At 63.7% G+C, this 17459-nt stretch overlaps 2 protein-coding genes across 3 annotated transcripts; one reads left to right on the forward strand and one right to left on the reverse strand.

The window, feature by feature from the left end:
- The first annotated feature begins 379 nt into the window (after window positions 1-379).
- IGFBP3 (insulin like growth factor binding protein 3) lies at window positions 380-6653 on the forward strand. 2 transcript variants are annotated; one of them, XM_036230545.1, is made up of 5 exons: window positions 380-910; window positions 3536-3762; window positions 4052-4171; window positions 4646-4792; window positions 5572-6653. In XM_036230545.1, exons 1-4 carry the CDS (start codon window positions 481-483, stop codon window positions 4769-4771), a joined length of 903 nt encoding a protein of 300 aa, XP_036086438.1. In that variant the 5' UTR covers window positions 380-480; the 3' UTR covers window positions 4772-4792; window positions 5572-6653. The 2 variants fall into 2 exon arrangements, with proteins under 2 accessions (XP_036086438.1, XP_016003384.2); XM_016147898.2 differs by having other exon boundaries at window positions 381-910; window positions 5568-6653.
- A 3901-nt stretch (window positions 6654-10554) lies between these two features.
- On the reverse strand, window positions 10555-14609 carry IGFBP1 (insulin like growth factor binding protein 1). The gene is made up of 4 exons (XM_016147897.2): window positions 14127-14609; window positions 12747-12931; window positions 11907-12038; window positions 10555-11186 (listed from the first exon to the last, which is right to left on the reverse strand). Exons 1-4 carry the CDS (start codon window positions 14491-14493, stop codon window positions 11064-11066), a joined length of 807 nt encoding a protein of 268 aa, XP_016003383.2. The 5' UTR covers window positions 14494-14609; the 3' UTR covers window positions 10555-11063.
- Between the last annotated feature and the right edge of the window lie 2850 nt (window positions 14610-17459).

Consider the following 17459-nt stretch of genomic DNA (forward strand, 5'->3'; position numbering starts at 1 on the left):
GCGGACAAGGGCGGCAGAGACTCGCGTTCAGCCCAAGGCGGGCGGGGGCACTGCAGTGGCTGGGGCGGCCGAGGTCACCAGCAACGCCAAGGTGGCCGGAGGCACCAGGGCGGTTTAGTGCTGGGAGCGTGGGTTCCGGAGCACCGAGGGGTGGCGGGGCGCCAGGCGTACGCGCGGGAATCAGGATGCGCGCGGCGCAGCCCCGCGCTGGGCCCGCCCGCCCAGAACGAGATACGCGACCCCAGAGCCTCGTCTGCGCGTGCCCGCCCCTCGTCTCCCCCCGCCCCCGGCGCGCCGTTCCGGGGCGTGTCCTCCGCCTCCTCGGCTTCTATATAGCGGCCCGCGTGGCCTGGCCGTCCAGATGCGAGCGCGGCGGAGCGGCACTGAGGAGTGCCCGCCACCTGTCCTGCTCTCGCAGCCTCCCGCCTCGCGCTGTCACCCCGTCCCCGCACGCCCCAGCCGGCCGAGCAGCGGGCCCCCATGGCGAGCGTCATGCAGCGGACGCGCCCCGCACTCTGGGCTGCGACGCTGACTGCGCTGGCGCTGCTCCGAGGGCCACCGGGAGCGCGCGCCGGGACGGGCGCCGCGGGCACCGGCCCGGTGGTTCGCTGCGAGCCTTGCGACGCGCGCGCTCTGGCCCAGTGCGCGCCCCCGCCCGCCGCGCCCGCGTGCGCCGAGCTGGTGCGCGAGCCGGGCTGCGGCTGCTGCCTGACGTGCGCGCTGCGCGCGGGCCAGCTGTGCGGCGTCTACACCGAGCGCTGCGGCGCCGGCCTCCGCTGCCATCCCAAGCCCGGCGAGCAGCGCCCGCTGCAGGCGCTGCTGGACGGCCGCGGGGTCTGCGCCAACGCCAGCGCCGCCGGCCACCTGCGCGCCTATCCTCTGCCCGCGCCAGGTGACCCGACCGCGCCAGGTGAGCCGCCCGCACACGGCGAACCTCCGCAGTGGCCAGGGCTGGGGATGGGCGGCGCCGCTGTGGGGACGCCGCTGCTCTCCGCGCCCCAGAGTTTGTTCGTGGGGAAACTAAGGCGCTGCGAGGCGAGGGCGCTCGCCCAACGGTCCCTCCGCAGCCTCTCTCTTCTGTTAAGTGCAGAGGGCTTGTAAATTGCAAAGCGCTTTAGGCGAAAACGAGTCAAAGATGTCGTGGGGCGGAAGGGAGGGAGCAGATACCGAGGATGGGAGTCAACGGGAAGACCCTAGGCCGAGGGGCCCGCGCAGCGCGCGGACGTGGGCGGGGACCGCGCTGCGGGCCCTGGAACGCGGCTTGGGTTCCCACGAACTAGGAGCGAGCACGTCCACGCCGACGATGCTGGAGCCGGGGCGCCGGCGGGCGGGTCTGGACCGCGCAAGGTGGGCACGCACATTATAGGAAGTGGTACCTATCTTTAAAAATAGTAACGTTGGCACAGACTTACTGTTTGCCAAGCAGTGTCACGTCCTGGGCTGTCCCTGAACGAGCTAGGTGGGGATCCGGCGACTGACAACCTGACCTCAAGAAAGAAGTGACTCTCCAAGGGCCCCCAGAGGCAGGGAGGAGAGTGGCCTGAACTCTGCGTGTCACCTTCCGCGTTGTTTCCCTGGTACTCCCCGTCCCGCCCTGCCTTCATGGCCCTCAGTCAAAGTCAGGAGCTGGGGCAGCAGGCAGCGTGGACCCGCAGGCTTCGGTTACAGGAAGCGCCAGGGACGAAGCCCCAGGGCTGTTTCCGTCTTGATCTGAAGTGGAAGGGCTGTACCAGTTGATCCCCCCCTCCCAGGAGGAATCAGGCCGGGGCTGGGTGCAGGGCGTGTGTTGTGCCCCTCCAAATTTCAAGCAGCCTTGGCCAGCCTTGCTTCCTGACGTGAGTGGAGTCCCACAGAGCTGAAAGCTGGGGAAACTCTGCCCCACCTGTCCCACCGCTGGGCAGAGCCAGAGGGCCAGCCACAGCTGGTGGGAAGGTGTGGGCTGCAGATCCCCCCGCCTCGGTGAGGCTGTGTCCTCGCTGTCAGCGCTGGCCCCATTTCGCCCAGGACTGGTAGAAAGACAAAATTCCAATGGCCTGAGACATCACTGTTCAAGTCCCTCGAAACATTCGTCTCTGGCAAAGCGATGCCTTTTGCTCAGTGTGCATCTCTTCGTTCCAGCATGTTTGGGACATTAGAAACGTGACTGAGAGGTTGTTCTACTCGCCGTCCTTTTTGGGCATATTAATTACTACCGCAGCTTGGACTGGTGTGGTTTATCACAAAATCATGGCGATATAAGTGACTTTCAAAATCCACGTGTGAGGGGAGGCATACATTTAAAGGAGAGCCTAAAGTTAAAATTATCTGTTGCTTAAAAAGAAAAGTTTTCTTTCCATGAATAAGTCATCAGGCATTAGAAAGAAGCCAAGGATGTTTAAGACATTACTCAGAGTTCTTGGAGAAGAAATGCAAATATGTTTATTTACATATCTTAGCATCTCCTTGCCCTAGTACCTCCCTGAAAAATTAAAAGGGGGAAAATGAAGATTAAAGGAAATCGAAACCAAACCCCAGTTAAGTTGCTGTTCTGTGGGCGCAAGTCCAGACGGGTGTGCCTCCCTGCCCCAGGCCCCCGGGAGCCCAGCGCCTCCTCGTCTCCTGGGACCACTGCCAGCGGGGACATGGCGACAGCGTGGGGCGAGCCTCCCCCAGCCCCGGCACCCCGCGAGTCACCCTGCAGCTGGAACACTTGACCTCCGGCGCCTCAGCCCCTCAGCCCTCGGAGCGTCCCGCACTCGAGCTCCTCGGAGCTAGTGCCAGCAGCCTTGGCGGGCTTCCTGGTGGCGGCTGGCTGCCACCGTGAGGACGCATCCGCTAGAGGCCAGAGGACAGGTCAGCTGCAGCAGGGTGCTGGGCACCCCCGCAGAGCAGACTCAGGACCAGATGGCGAGGGAGGCATTGGGGTGCTCAGATGGAGTGAAGTGACTGAATGACAGCCCCCCTGGCTGCAGCAGCTGGGAGAGGAGGGTGCCCCCCCACCGCCCCCCACCCGGCAGCCGTCCCAGGTCCTTCCAGGAGCCAGGCGTTCGGGCGCCATCCAGTACCGGCCGGGCCTCAGGCAGGGTGTGGCCTCGGTGATTGCCGTGAGGGACGCGGCCTCCCCTCAGGAGCATGAGCTCTGTGGCACTCAGGGCAGCCGTGTCCTGTCACTCCTGGTCTCCCCCAGGAACGTGCCCCAGGATGCAGGGTCGGAGCTGGCTTCTGTGTGCACAGTCAGCGGTGCCAAGCGGGAGCCTCCGTGCTGGCCAGAGCAGCCCGAGTCAGCGCGGGCGGCCCTGGTCAGGGCTGCCGCACCTGCCACTGCTGACTCAGCAGGGTGGGGGACCTGGGGCTGCGCTGCCTGGGGAGCTTCTGGATCTGCTCCCGCCCCCGGGGCGTGGCGCTCACTCTGCCCCTCCTCCTGGAGGAGGGGACGCCCCGAGCTGAGTAGCCCCTGCTAGTAACCCTTCCGGAGGCGGGATGGTGGTCCACCGAGGCGTGACGCGGTGTATTGGTGACATCGTGGAAGGATGGCTGGTCCCCTGTGTCTCTCCAGGAAACAGCAGTGAGTCAGAGGAAGTCCCCAGCGTGGGGGCCGCGGGGCGCCCGGTGCTGCCTGGTACCCACCGGGCGCCAGACTCCAAGTTCCACGCGGGTCACGCCAAGATGGACGCCATCAAGAAAGGCCACGCCAAGGACAGCCAGCGCTACAAGGCCGACTACGAGGCTCAGAGCACGGACGCCCAGAACTTCTCCTCCGAGTCCAAGCGGGAGACAGAATACGTGAGGGCCGGTCCCTTGTCCCTGTGACGGGCGGCGGGGGCGTCCCGGGTGAAACGCTGGTCCAGCGGCGCTCCGAGGCCCTGAGGGAGGGGGAGCCCCACCCACGCTTCATGGCTCTGACCTGTCTCGGGGGAAAACAGGTGGGGCAGCGGCAGAGGGGGGACGATGGCGGGCGTCCTCGTGGGAGTGGTGACCACTCGGTCTGAAGCTGGGCCAGGGGCACCGCGGCTCCGCCCGGCTCAGGCTGCGGGGCTCGCGTCACCGCTGTCCCCACTGTCCCCCGTGCCAGGGGCCCTGTCGCCGCGAGATGGAGGACGCGCTGAACCACCTGAAGTTCCTGGACATGCTGAGCCCCCGCGGCGTCCACATCCCCAACTGCGACAAGAGGGGCTTCTACAAGAGGAAGCAGGTGCGTGTCCCGCGGCCCCGGCCCGTACACTGCCTCCCGAGGGGGACGCACCATAAAGGTCGGACACGCCGGAGACGTAGCCTCTGAGGATGACGATGACGTCATGGCCACGTGACCACTGGAACCGGATGATTCCTCCACGGGGCCACGTCGGGCCTCCTTCCCGCGGTCACTCCCCATCACACCCCACGTGGGCCCTGCAGGGTCGGGGCAGGCTGGGGGGGGGGGGCACAGTGGGCCATTCTCTGCCTTTGTTCTGCCCATGGAGGGGATGGGTCCGGGGTCTCCCCAACCCTAAGGGAAACGAATCCGCCTGCCCCGCCTTCCCGGAGAACTCACACCTGCACAACCGGCAGGCACTCGCCCTGCACACGCGGCCGCATACCCGGGCCCTGGCCCCTGCCCCTGCCCCTGTCCTCGGGACCCCGCGGGGCCCCCGGGGGTCACGCTGGGTCTTCTGTGCTCCGTCCACAGTGCCGCCCTTCCAAAGGCAGGAAGCGGGGCTTCTGCTGGTGCGTGGACAAGTACGGGCAGCCGCTCCCGGGCTACGACGCCAGGGGCGAGGGCGACGTGCAGTGCTACGGCGCCGAGGGCAACTAGCCGCCGCCGACCAGCCGCCGCGTAAGCCGGGGCCCTGCGGGCGGGGCCTGGACGCCAGCGGGGACTCGGGCCGCGGCCCGGAGGACGGGCGCAGGGGCCCCCAGCCCAGGGCTCGGTTCTCGCAGACGCTTCACTTTCGTTTAAAGAACCAAAAACACGTGAAGTCCGCAGTTCCTTGGCCTTCACAGGTGAACTCTTTTCATCCACAAGAGCCCATCAAAGCAGCCGTCCCCAACCTCCGTGGCACCAGGGTCCGGGGCTCCTATGAGCATCTCGCACCTGCTGGTCGGAGGCGGAGCTGAGGCGATGACGCAGGCGCCGGGCAAAGGCGGATGCGGCTCCCCGCCCCGCCCGCCGCTCACCTGCTGGGCGTGGTTCTAAGTTCAAAACTGTGGCTCAGTTCAAAACTATGGATCTTCTGATAGTCTGTGGTGAACGGAATTTTAATGACGTTTATTTAAATCTAATATGAAAATAAACTTTTAAGCCACCATTTTGAAGAATGTTAGCATGTTCAATTTTTTTTTTTAACAAATTAGAACGCTATTAGGGGGAAAAAGAATAAATATATTTCCTTTCATCTCCTCAAGGCGAATTTAAGTAAACAGAAGAAAATTTCATTTTTGTGGCGTTTGCTTCCTCGTATGTTGGAAAAGATCATTGTGATTTTGGGGCGAATGCTGCGAGCCTCGTGTCTCTGCGTCAGGAGAAGTGTGTGTGTCCGGCAGTTCTGGGCAAGACTGGACCCCCGCCGGGGCGAGTTATTTCAGTGTATTTCTTTTTCTGTTTCTTTCAGTTAGTGTGGAGCTCCAATACACCTATTTTGCACAAAAGACTGCCAAGGACATGATCAGCAGCTGGCTACAGCCTCGATTAATATTTCTTTTTGTGGTGAACTGATTTTTTTAAAAACCAAAGTTTGGAAAGAGATGTGCGAATGCCCGGGATTCTTTTAAGCGGTAAACTCAAGCGTCTTGTCCCTTTCCAGTAGTCGCTGACACAGCGTCATTTTTCTCGTTGCTTCCTTTAAAGCCGCCTGTAAGCGCAGACGTAGCCGCCGCGGCCCGGCCTGCCCTCCGCTCACACCTTCGCAGCCGTGTCGCTCACGCAGGCGCACGCTTCGTCCCTCTGTGACATGGGCACGGGCCTCCCGAGGACAGGGCCCTAGCTCTGGTGTCCACGCCTCTGGGCACGGCGGGCAGGAGCAAAGGCCTGCGACGCCCGACCCAGAGGCGTCTCCTGTCCTCTGGGGCCCCGCCCTGCTCGGTACCCGGTGGTGAGAACGTGCCAGGGTCTGGCTTATCAAAAAAAGAAATGAACGAGCAGGGCCTGGGAGGTCTGGCAACCGATGGAGGTGGCTATTTCTGACCGTCCTTTGTCAGAAAATAATGTTTTCCCACTCAAAAAATTCAAGGCCAGTGTTACTTGTGAGAATAAACTCCTCAAAGGCCACGGCGGCTCATGTTCATCCGTCGCCCCCTGTCCTCCTTGGCACAGCGTAAACAGTGCTGATCGCATGTAACCACAAAGACTGACGGGGGCGTGGGGCGCGCACACTGCCCCCCGCGCTTTTCTTTCCAGTCACACATGTACGCAGAGAAAACTCCCCCATGAGCTGTTCGCATGTACGCGCCGCAGTCCAGACATGGCAGGACCCGCTCGCTGTAGTCCAGCCGCGAGGCCAGCCGCGCGGGCGGGGGGCTCGTCGCACCGGAGGAGGCCCCGCCGCTGGTGACACAGAGGGCTCCGCAGACGTCCTGCCACCTATGAGCTTTCCTTAATTTTTTTAATTACATTTTTGGGAAAAAAAATTATTTTTGAAAAGTTCGTCTTGCAATGTATTTATAATTGGTAAATAAAGTTTCACAGTGAAGAAATCCTCTCCCTGTGTCAGTGGCTGGCTCCGGGTTTGGCGTCACTAACGCGACAGTCCAGAGAGGGCCGGGCACTCCGAGAGTCCGAGCTGTCACAGCCAGTGCCTCTGCCTCGGGAGCAGCACGCAGGATGATGGGCAGAGGCCGGTCCCCGGGCACGGATCCTCCCGGGAAAGGGGGCGGGGACGGGCCAGATGTGCATCTCCGCGGCCCTCACTGTACTTGAGTTTGGCTCCCAGTGTCCTCTCTGTCACCACTCAGGCAGGCACGGGAAACAAACTGGATGATTCAGCCCGATGTCCTTTCCTCTCGGTCCCTGGAGAAAGGAGTGGGCAAGGACCCAAGGAGACGCTGCGAGGTGGCAAGGTCGGTTCTGGGGTCTCGGCACCCCTCCGCAGCCTGGGGACGAGTGCCCCTTGTCACAGAGCCACTTCGAGCAAAGTTCTGGCCTTAAGACTTTAGAGCATCGAAGGATGTGTTGAGTGTCAGGGAGTCATGTGATCAGAGCATCTGGGCCATTCGCAAAGCCCCTGGGGTGGGTCTTCAGCATGGTGGCAGCAGTGTGCCCAGCAGTGAGTGCTGAGTGTCCAGACACCGAGGGTGGGGGTGGTCCTTGGAGATGACACGGGAGCCAGGGAGCAGAGCACAGGTCCCGGGGGCAGGGTTCCCCCCAGGTCGTGATGCCCCAGGGAAGGAGCGAGGTAGCGGCCAGCAGGGCCAGCTGTGGGGAGCAGGCACGGTGGGCCCCAGCATGGATGCAGGGCGGGCGCTGGGCGCAGCGAGCCGTGCTGGACGCCTGGCCCGTGCACCCGGCTCCCCTCCCTGGAAGCGCCACCCCCACCCGGCCTCCTGTCACCCTTCCTTCCGAGTGCCCTTCTGTCGTGCTTGGTGAACTGGGGAAAGCTGCACTGGCCCCTCCCATCTCCCCTCCCTCGGGCCCAGCTGGACCCCCGGCTGCCTCACCCGCCCAGGGTTCAGCACCCACCCAGCCAGCACCACGGGTGCCCAGCCACCGTCCCCCAGACACACACGCGGTGGCCACTCCATGGCGTCAGCCGCGCACCTCACCGCACGGCCTTCCAGGGTCCGAGGAGCACATGGGTGTGGGGGAGGCGCCGCCAGCACCCGCAGCGACAGGCGTCCTGAGCAGGGATCCCCGGCAGCAGCCCGTCAGGAGAGACGTCTGCTCCTGCGGTCGGCCCCGTGTGCCCAACGCTGCGGGACCTCAGGACGGCCAGCGAGGTTCAGTCGGGGGGGGGCTGCCTTGTCACCACTCGGTGGCGAGGACCCCGGGCTCACACGCTGGAGGGAGGAGCTCGGGGATGCCAAGCGCCCCGCGCGCGTGTGGGGTGCATGCCCACCGGCTCTGCCTCACCGCAGCTCGGGCGGCCCCTGCAGGAGGCGGGCGCAGACCCCGTGCCCCGCGTCTGGAGGCCCAGCGCCCACCCGCCTGGTGCGCGCCCCGCTCCAGTGGCCGAGCAGAAGCCGGCAGCTGCGTGGCCACCGGCCACTGGCGTCTTCCCTAGGTCAGCATCTCGGGTCCCCACCCGCCTCTGTCCAGCCCCTTCCTTCACCTCAGACGTGGCCCAGACCCTGTCCGGTCCCCAGAAAGCGCCCCCGGACTCTGACCGAGGGGGGACCCCACGCGGGAGGGGTGAGCGCTGTGGCCCGGTGCAGTCCTCCTGTGTGCCTTTCCTCTTCTCTCTTATTACTATTGTTTTTTTAATTTTGAAAAGCTGCTCCAGGAAGGGCTCCGATACGGTGACTTTCAAGTGGCGACTGAAGGCAGCGAGGTCGCAGGCCGTGGGACGCCGAGGGGCCCTCTCTAGCCAGAAGCGAGCACGGATCCTGGGGAGGAACCCGGGACAGCAGGGCGTGTGCCCAGCCGGTGGGGGGACAGGCGCTGAGACCAGGGAGGGGCCGGCCCAGGGACAGGAGTGGAGGGAGAGGGGCGTGACACCTGCAGGGGCCACAGAAGCCGGGCTGCGCGGGACGCCTGGAGAGCAGCCTTGGGCCCCGGTACCTGTGGCCCGGATGGAGGTCCGCGGACTCCCAGGAATGGCGGCGCGTCTGAGCCACCTAAGGCGGTTTCCACGGAAGAGCCAACGGCAGGAGGCGGCTCCCAGGTGTGCGCCGTGGGCGTGGCTCGCGGGAGGAGCTAACGGTGAGGCCCCCCCCACCGCCGCAGGGAGGCGCCCCAGGGACTCTCAGCTGGGCTGCCGGGCAGCCCTGGAGGACGACTTCACTGCGGCCCAGCGGGGACGTGCAAACCGACCTGACTGCCTCGGAACTGCCAGACGGTCTCCCCAGCAGCCATGCGAGCCTCCCCACCTGCTCACGCCCGGGTCACCTGATGTTTGAGCCAGCGCCCTGATGGCACCGCAGTGGGTCTCACTGCATTTCCCTGGTGACCAGTGCCGAGCACCTTCACCTGCTTAGCCGCCGTGTGCAGGCCTCCTGTGGAGAATGTCTTCTCAGACGCTGTGCCCACCCTTAACTGGGTCGTTTGTCTTTATATCACTGAGTCGTAAGGTTTCCTCATGCTGCTGTGAGCTACAGACTCCAGTCCCTTATCAGGCACGCAGCTTGAACATAGTTTCTCTCTTGGGAGGAGTCTTTTCACTGGCCGATGGTGGCCTTCAAAGCACAAAAGTTTTTAATTTTGATAAAGTCTGATTTACCTTTTTCTAAGTTTATTGCCTGACTTTTTGATGCCAAATCCAAGATCATAAAGATTTGTCCCTATGTTTTCTTCTTAACGTTTCACGTTTTTAGCTCTCACATCTGGGTCTTTGATTTTGAATTAACTTTCACGTAGTGTGAGCTAGGCTTCCGCTTCTTTCTCTTGCCTGTGACCATCCAGTTACATGTGACTGCCCCAGCCCCATTTATTGAAAACACAATTGTATCCCCATTAAAGGGTCTTCCCTCCGCCATCGCCGTGTGGGCTTATTAAAGGTCTCTCGGTTCCGTCTCTCCGTTGATCTGCACGTCCCCTTCTCCAGTGACACTGTCATGACCACGCAAGGGTGTGGGATATTATCAACTGCTTTTTCTGAGTCTGTCAGGGTGATCATGTGATGTGGGGAACTTTTTTATTCTATCGATACAATTTATCACACGAATTGATTTGGGAACGTTAAAACAACCCTGCACGCCTGAGATAAATGCCACTTGCTCACGGTGAATGATTCTTTTCATATGTTGCTTGAGTCAGTTTGCTAGTATTTTGTTGTGGATTTTGTGTCCATGTTGTTCAGATATTATGATATGGAATTCTGGGTTCACAGATGGTTTCTGGGGCTTGGCGGTGGGGTCAGAGGGTGAAGGGGGAGACTCGAGATGGGGGCTGGAGTCAGGGGAATGGCCACCTGAGGTGAGGGCATCCAGGAGGCGGGGCTGGATGCAGCAGGGAGGCCCTGGTGGGACCCTCAGGGAGACCACCCAGGGAGCGAAGTGGCAGGAGACCTTGTCGGGGGCGGGGGGGGGGGGGGAGGCAGAGTCAGGAAAAGCGAGCGCTAAGAAGGGGCCCAAGGAGCAGAGAGGACCGGCGAGCTCTCAAGGCTGAGCCCCGCGAACAGGAGGGGCAGGCAGGGCGCCCCCTGGAGGCGCCACTCAGGCCCTGCAGAGGGCCGAGGCTGAGGGGAGGTGGAGCGGAGGGTGCGGGGCGGGGGGGGGGGGGCATGGGGCGGGGAGGCCAAGGGAGGGTGCTTCTCTCTGCCCCGCAGAGGGGACCACCCCTGGCCTGTTTACAAGTGGGAAGGAAGGGGCGAATGGTGGCGGAGCCAGCCAGGGGTGCCCAGCCCAGGGTACCCAGCCCGGGGGTGCCCCAGCGGCCCTGCAGGAGTGAGGCAGGACCCGCAGACCCGCGTGACCGCAGGGAGCTTCCAGAACATCCACAGCAGTAACGATGTTGCGAGTAGAACTTTTATTCCAAATATGTTACATTGTCCGAGTGCGTTTGACAACGTGTTCACAGGCAGCGACATGGCCGCGAAGAGCTGAGCTTAATCAATATGCATCTCCTCCCGCGCTTACAGCGAGCGCGGACCGCCGAGCCCGCGGCTGAGTCCGCTGCGGCGCGCGGCGAAATCCGCGGCCTCCGGTTCTGTTCGGAAGTATTTTCTCACGCTCTTTAAGAAACAGAAGCTCGAACATTTAAAGAGCTAAAATACAAGTATTTACAGGCAGGTGGTAAGAAGTGTTTCACGATATATAAATTATACGACACAAGTTACTGTGTAGAAAAATAAACTTACAGTGAATAAATAAATTGAAGCTTTATATATCAAGTACTATGTGCAGCATAAAAAGTATATACAAATACATATCTATGTAACCGTGTGTGTGCTCCAGAGTATAAATACGCTATGCACTTAAATATCCCCTGCGAGGGACTAGGTCGCACTCCTCCGTTCTCAGTGAAAATACTGAGGGCAGTTCGGGTCTCCTCGGACCTTCGCGGACTCCGGGATCCTCTTCCCGCTCCAGGGGTACACGCACCAGCAGAGCCCCGCCTCTCCGTCCAGAGACGCCTCACACTGCGGGCACAGATGCAAGGTCAAGAGCAGCCCGTGACAGGGCCCTGTGCCGCCCCGCGCTACGCAGAGAGCATCCCTCGCTGGCCGTGACTGTGACCGAGGGCACACCCAACACCCTCCTGGTTCTCCTCATAAAGTGGAGACCAAGGTCACGTGTCCAGTGAGATGAGGCCCCCACGCGTGCGGGGGCCGCGTGCTGCGCCCACAGCTGTCTGCCTCGCGGCCCCATGGCCTCCGCTCCCGCCCCAGGCCCTGCTCTGCTGTGATGATGCCGCGTCTCGGCACCCCCGCGGTGTTCACGGAGCCCGCACTTCCCGGAGCCCTCCGCTCCCCGGGTCTTGGCGTGTGTGATCACATTTATTATCTGCCCAGTAATGACAGAGTCCCTTCCCCTTTGTGGGGAGGAAAAAAGCACGAGGTGTCCGAACGGATGCTCCCCGCCCTAAGCAGAGCTGTCCGCCCTCGTGGTGTAGGTGAGAGGCTCAGACCCAAAGAGCGGGGCCTGAGAAAGTCCCTCCTGCTCAGACAGCCCAGCGACGGAGCGCCCAGGGCCCCTGCCCCCAGCACGGTGTCCTCCGCAGCTGAGCGCTGAGCTGTCCAGCAGGCTACTGGGTGCGGGTGGCTGGATCCTGCTCAGTAGGACCCGCCTGGGCACTGTCCACGGTGTGGGGGGTCTGGATGCCCTGTGACAAGAAGGCGTGGCTTTGCAAGGGGGCGCACCTGTTTGGGGTGGTAGAACCCGCTCCGGTGGCAGTTGGGCAGGTAAAACTTGTGTGGTCGGGACCCTCTGGCCCCCTGCTGCTGCTTGGCTAGTCTTTCCAGCACTTCATACAGCTCCCGGCGGCACGGCTCCTGGAAGAGACATTGGACGTGGTGGTAAATGACTGGAAGACGAGTGCGCGGCCTGGTGACAGCTGACCGGAGGCGCCTCCTGCTGCTGGGGGCTGCTCAGCCTCTGCCCTGGGCTGTCAGGAGGGAGGGGACCCTGCGTCCTTCCACAAATGCCCCGAGCACCACGGCTTCCTCTGCCACCCCGGCCCGGGCGTCATTCCAGCCCCAGCGCCCGGCTCACAGGAGGATGCACGCTCTGCAACGGCGAATTTGCCGCAGAGATTTCCAGGCGTTAACGCCTGATCTCTGCAGTGAACGGGCTCAGTTCACGGGACCCTGACCGGCGAGGACGGGGCGCCCCCCGGGGAACCCGCGCAAGGGCAAACTTTTCTTCCTGCATCACTGTCTCCAGATGAAATACCGCAGTGTCAAGAAAATGGTTCAGCCGCTTTGTGGAAGGGATGGTCCTCCCACTCAACCCAAGTTCCTCCAACGTCTGTTCTTTGTCGCCCTCGAGTGGTAGAATTTAAAACCGACGCCAATTAGGATGCTGTAGGGAGTCACCTGCGTGGCTCGGTCCCGGTTTGGGAAGACAAAGGTCTGGGGATGGACGGTGGTGACGGCTGCAGAAGGTGGCGGGTGCGCCCAGTGCTACAGCACTCGACGCTTTGAAGTGGTGGAATGCTAAGTGTTGTGTTATGCTTTACTCCAGCGACTCACTGCCCTCACCTTCCACTTCTGGATGTCGGTGGCCCCGAGGGCCCTTATGCTCTGGGAGCTGCTGACGGCTTTCCAGAGGGTGGGCAGGTCCTCACTGGATGAGGCCGCCAGGTGGAAGCTGTCTGGCAGCTCCTCCTTAGTGATCTCCGTGCTCCCAGGGGACACGCTCTGGGGGGCTGCGAGGCCCTTTGCGTCTGAAAATGGAACACACAGACCCGTGAACCCCCCCGAAGTGTCTGCACCTTTCCCCCCAAAGTCGCGCCCCTTTCCAAAATACCAGGCTGGGAAGAGTCTGATGATTCCGGGAAGAGTGACACCAGATTGTCCTGGGGAAACACTGAGCTTGGGGTCTGGCGAGGGCGCCCTGTGTCTCTGCTCCCACAGCAGCGGGGCGGGCACCACACCCTCCTCTGCCCTCCCTGGGCCACACGTCACAGTCCCCACCTGAACCTGCCCCAGCTTCCCACCCACCAAGGCATTTCAGTAGCTCTGACTCGCGCTGCTGGGGCCACTTGGGAGAGAGTCTAGACTTCAGCTACCCCCTGTCCTCTCGGCCTCCCACATCTGAGGGACTTCGCAAACCCCAGAAGAGGGCTCAGCAGATCTCTCACAGACCGTCCCAGGGTTTGGGTGGGTACAGACAGAGTCACCCAGAACTGGCCTCCTGGGGGCCCGGGAGGAGCTCTGTCCTCCGAGGACCAAAAAGCCAGCCCCGTTTCCTTGACTCTGCAGCAGAAAGGTGGGTCCCCTCCTTGGAGGCCCAGGGCTGCAGCGGGGCTAGGGAGCCGGGAGGTGGGGAGGTGGGGAGGGGGCCGAGAAGGCGTTTCCTGTGCTTCCCACTACAAACAAATCGCTACTCAATCCAGGAAAGAGCCTGATTGTCGCGTTCTGGGCAGGCGACAGGCACTTCAAACACTGTTTTCTGTGGCTTGAATGCAGTGCAGTTTTCAGCCTAAACTCTCACATTATGTTCTGTAAACACTTGGGAAGCACATACTGTCTCCACAGGACGTATATTACAAAGGACACTGGAGCGTGTGGTGGGCACGGCAGGAGGGGCGCCAGGAGGGGTTCGCACCGCGGCCTTCCCCAGGCTCCCCCCGGGGGCTGCCCAGCCCGCAAAGAGGAGGTGGCTCCCCCAGCACGGACCCCGCCACCTGCCCGCACACCCCCCGGCTGGGCGTCGGGTCTGCGGGCTGCTAGGCTCTCGCCTCCCCCACCGAGCCGCCGCGCGCCTTCCCGGGTGCCGGCTGCGGGATCCTGCGGGCGGGGCGCCCTTCCAGGCTCCGCCCTCTGGGCCCGGGCGGGTTCGCCCCCACCGGCTGCGGGCTTCCGTGGCGCCCCTACCCCTGCCTGTCCCAGAGGGGCCCGGGTTGGGGGTGGCGATACCTGTGGCCTCGGCACCGGGCGCGGGGCTGTCGGGAGCGGCCATGCAGGCGCCCCGGCCGCGGGCGAGGGCGTGCAGGGGCCGCGGCTCCCCGGGCAGCGGGCGGCAGCTGAGCCCGCGGCCGCAGCGCGCAGTGGCCATGCCGCAGGCGGCGCCAAGCGGCAGGGCGCACGTGGGGCAGCAGCCGCAGCCGGCCGGCCGGGTGATCTCCGGGCACGAGGCGGGCACCGGCGGGCAGAGCGCGAGCCTCTCGGCGGAGCAGGGCGCGCACTGCCACGGCTGCGGGGCGCTGGCGGCCGCGCCGAGCGGGACGGCCAGCAGGAGCAGGAGCGGCCAGGCGCGGGCCGAGGGGATCGCAGGCATCGCCATGCCGGGGTGGCGCACGGGCTCGCGGCTCGTTGGGCGGCGGCGGCGGCGGCCGGTGTTCGGTGTTCGGTGTTCGCTGGGCGGTGGCGGCGGCCGGTGCTCCCGAGCGGTGGATGGTCGCTGGGCGCTGCGCGCGCCTTATGAAGGGCCGGGGCCAGGTCAGCTGAACCCGTTGGTTAATGATTGGCAGAGCTGCGCGCCGCCGGCAGTGTCCAAAATAAGTTTGTTTTGCTCGTGCGCTCAAGGCCCTGCGCAAACCGTGGGTGGGCCGGAGGGTCAACGCGGCCGGACTGTTTGTTCCGTCGTGATGTACCCCACGGCGCGCGCGGCGGGTGGGGCCGGCGCAGACTTGTTTTGTTCAGGGGGGACCCGGCCGGCCCAGCAACCCGTGGTCCTGGGCTGACCCTGACCCAGGGGAAGCGCCCCCCCACTCCCACATCCCCCCTCATTTCCACAGGGAAACCTGGGCCCAGGGAGAGGGCAGGAGCCCGCGCTCAGCAGAAGCCGGGACCAGCTTCTCCTGCAGGAAGCAGCCGGGGTGTAGCTTCAGTCTCCACAGCCTGTCCCGGGGAGGGAGGGAACAGACGTCCACCCAGGGCAGAGCCCAAGCACCACATGCCTCGCAGTCTCAGCGCAGCCCCGAGGCTGACTGTCCACTGTGCTCCCAGGGAGCAGGGGCGGGGCCCCTGGGCCCAGCAGGAGCCCAGGCCGCGGCTGCGCCCAGACCCCAGGCTGCCTCTGCCTGCCTGGCTCGGGCCACGTTTTCGTCGGGGTAGAATACCAGGGCTTCCTCTTTAGTTAAAATTTCTATTCCTTGGATAGTCTCTTCCTTTGCAAGGAAAATGCCAGTGTACCTTCAAAGACAGTGAGAAGTGGCCCTGCTGTCCCCGGCAGCCGGAGGCGTGCTCCCTGACACCCGGTCCCTGGACAGACGGACCAGGCAGCCCTACGCTGACCAGTGGGCGAAGCCCCCCGACTGCTCGCGCCATGTAGTGGACTCGCCCCTGAGGGACGGAACGTGTGCTCTCTGCACTCAGGAAATGTGCTCAGACCTGTCACCGGGATTCTGTCGTAGTGAAACTCTCAGGGACACATGAGAAACGGTGCCGCTGTCCGCGGGGGGCGGAACTGGGAGCCTGGGGGACTGGTTCCCCTGTGCGTTCTCATCCTCCCGCACTCGCGTAAGCGCTGTGTTTACTGCGAGCAGGCACGTGGGCGCTCTCTCGCGGGGGCCGAGCTGAACCCAGGGGCGAAGGCCCCCTCTGGCCGCTGCACCTGGGGCCTCGGGCTGGCCTCTGCTCCGCCTCGGGTGCCCGCAGGCCTCAGCTGCCCCAGCTCCCCAGCAATTATCAAAATAAGGTCATAAAAATGACTGCACTCGGAAGTTCACGGTCATGTTTGTCATTGTTTTTCCAGAGCAAAGGTCGCTGTCTGCGTGGGGAGCGGACTGGACCAGTGCCCTCGCCTCGGTTGGCACTGTTTTCCACGTATCCTCCTAAATGATTTAATTTCCAGAAGAGTTTCAGCTCTGCCTTTTCCCCCAGCTCTGCAACGTGGAATCACCGTGCCCACAGACACGTTTCCTCAACAACACACGAGAGGGCCGTGGGGGGCGCTGGGGGCCCACCTGCCTGCCCCGGCTGTTTGTCTGCCCAGAGTGTCCCCCGGCTGTGCCCCCCCCCCCGCCCTCTCCGCACGTAGTGGAAGTTCTGTCCCAGCGGATCGATTCTCGGTGTTTCCATCACTCACCTCAAAGCAGGAGCAAAACAAACAGCCACCAGCCCTGGGAGTGTCCGTCCTGTGACACAGGGCGCAGACGGAGAGGGGCCTGCCCGGGTGCTGTGCGGGCTGCCTGACTGCCCTGCGGGGTGGGCCGCCCTCGCTCCGCAGGCCCAGTCACTGTGAGGTGGCTCTGCTCGTGGTCCTTTCTGGGTGCATCCTGAACCCAGCCCCTGCGGCCTGCGGCGGGGCGCCCACTGCGTAGCCTGGCTCCGTGCCCAGCACACCGATCTGACTCCCCGCAGCCGACTAGGGGGAGGGGTGCTTCCTGTGGGCACGGAGGTGCGGGAGCCCCTCTCCGGTGTGGTGCCCGGGGCCACCCATCCCCCACCCCAGAGAAAGGAAAGGTCACACCTCCACGACCTGCTCGCGCACTTCCACCACCTGCGATCCACGTCGCCCTCTGCGCCACATGCCTCCAGCTCTTGTCTGCCTCACGCACCCTCCCGCCGCCCGCGTCTGTCATCCGCCTCCGCCTCCGTGGCCTCCGCGGCTCCTGGGCCATCTCCTCAGCTCATCCAGTTCCTTCCTCCGCCCCACCCGCCCCCGCGCGGAGTCCTGCTGGAGCTTCGGCCTTGCTCGCCTCCCCTCCCCAGAGCGGCACAGGGGAGCCAGGGAGCCGTCCCCTCAGAGGGGTGCAGGCACGGAGGTCCGCGGGGGCCGCTGCAAGGCCCACACTGGTGCTGGCAGGCGCTGTGGTGCGCACGCCCTGTCCAGGGCTGGTCACAAGCTGGCCCTGGTGACAAGCGCTTTGGTGAGAGCCCGGCATGTGCTGGGGACAGCAGGTTGGGCGCTTCTCAGAGAAGAGGCCACCACCATGGTGTTTCAGAGAAGCGCCCCATGCCCCCAGCAGCAGAGGCTGGGGAGCAGTGTGGAAAGACGGCCAGGTGCGCAGTGATGGATCAGCCCCAGCTGCGGCCAGCGCCAGCACAGCCGGAGGGGGCCGCCCAGAGGCTGAGGTCTGGGGGCGGGGGCGCCCGCACAGCCAGGACCTCGGGGCTCCTTGGGAAGCAGGGTGAGGGTCCAGGAGCCAGACACCGGGTCACAGGCCCGGAGAGCAGGGGTGGCAGGCACCAGGCCCTGTGGCCAGAGCTGCGGGGACACCCGGGGGGGCTACCCACAGCTGCTCTGCCCAAATCCAGCATCTGAGGCGGAGGGGGACGGGGCACCACTTCTGTGACTTCAGGGCA

Source organism: Rousettus aegyptiacus, unplaced genomic scaffold (genome assembly GCF_014176215.1).
Source record: "Rousettus aegyptiacus isolate mRouAeg1 unplaced genomic scaffold, mRouAeg1.p scaffold_m13_p_13, whole genome shotgun sequence".
NCBI classification, from domain to species: domain Eukaryota; kingdom Metazoa; phylum Chordata; class Mammalia; order Chiroptera; family Pteropodidae; genus Rousettus; species Rousettus aegyptiacus.

Excerpts from the sequence above, each read along its gene's own strand:
- IGFBP3 (XM_036230545.1), top strand. The coding sequence starts at position 481 with ATGGCGAGCGTCATGCAGCGGACGCGCCCCGCACTCTGGGCTGCGACG. Across the intron at positions 3,763-4,051 it reads CCAAGCGGGAGACAGAATAC|GGGCCCTGTCGCCGCGAGAT; the intron begins GTGAGGGCCGGT and ends CCCCCGTGCCAG. Across the intron at positions 4,172-4,645 it reads GCTTCTACAAGAGGAAGCAG|TGCCGCCCTTCCAAAGGCAG; the intron begins GTGCGTGTCCCG and ends CTCCGTCCACAG.
- IGFBP1 (XM_016147897.2), bottom strand. The coding sequence starts at position 14,493 with ATGGCGATGCCTGCGATCCCCTCGGCCCGCGCCTGGCCGCTCCTGCTC. Across the intron at positions 12,932-14,126 it reads GCCCGGTGCCGAGGCCACAG|ACGCAAAGGGCCTCGCAGCC; the intron begins GTATCGCCACCC and ends TTCCATTTTCAG. Across the intron at positions 11,187-11,906 it reads GGTTCTACCACCCCAAACAG|TGTGAGGCGTCTCTGGACGG; the intron begins GTGCGCCCCCTT and ends CTGTGCCCGCAG.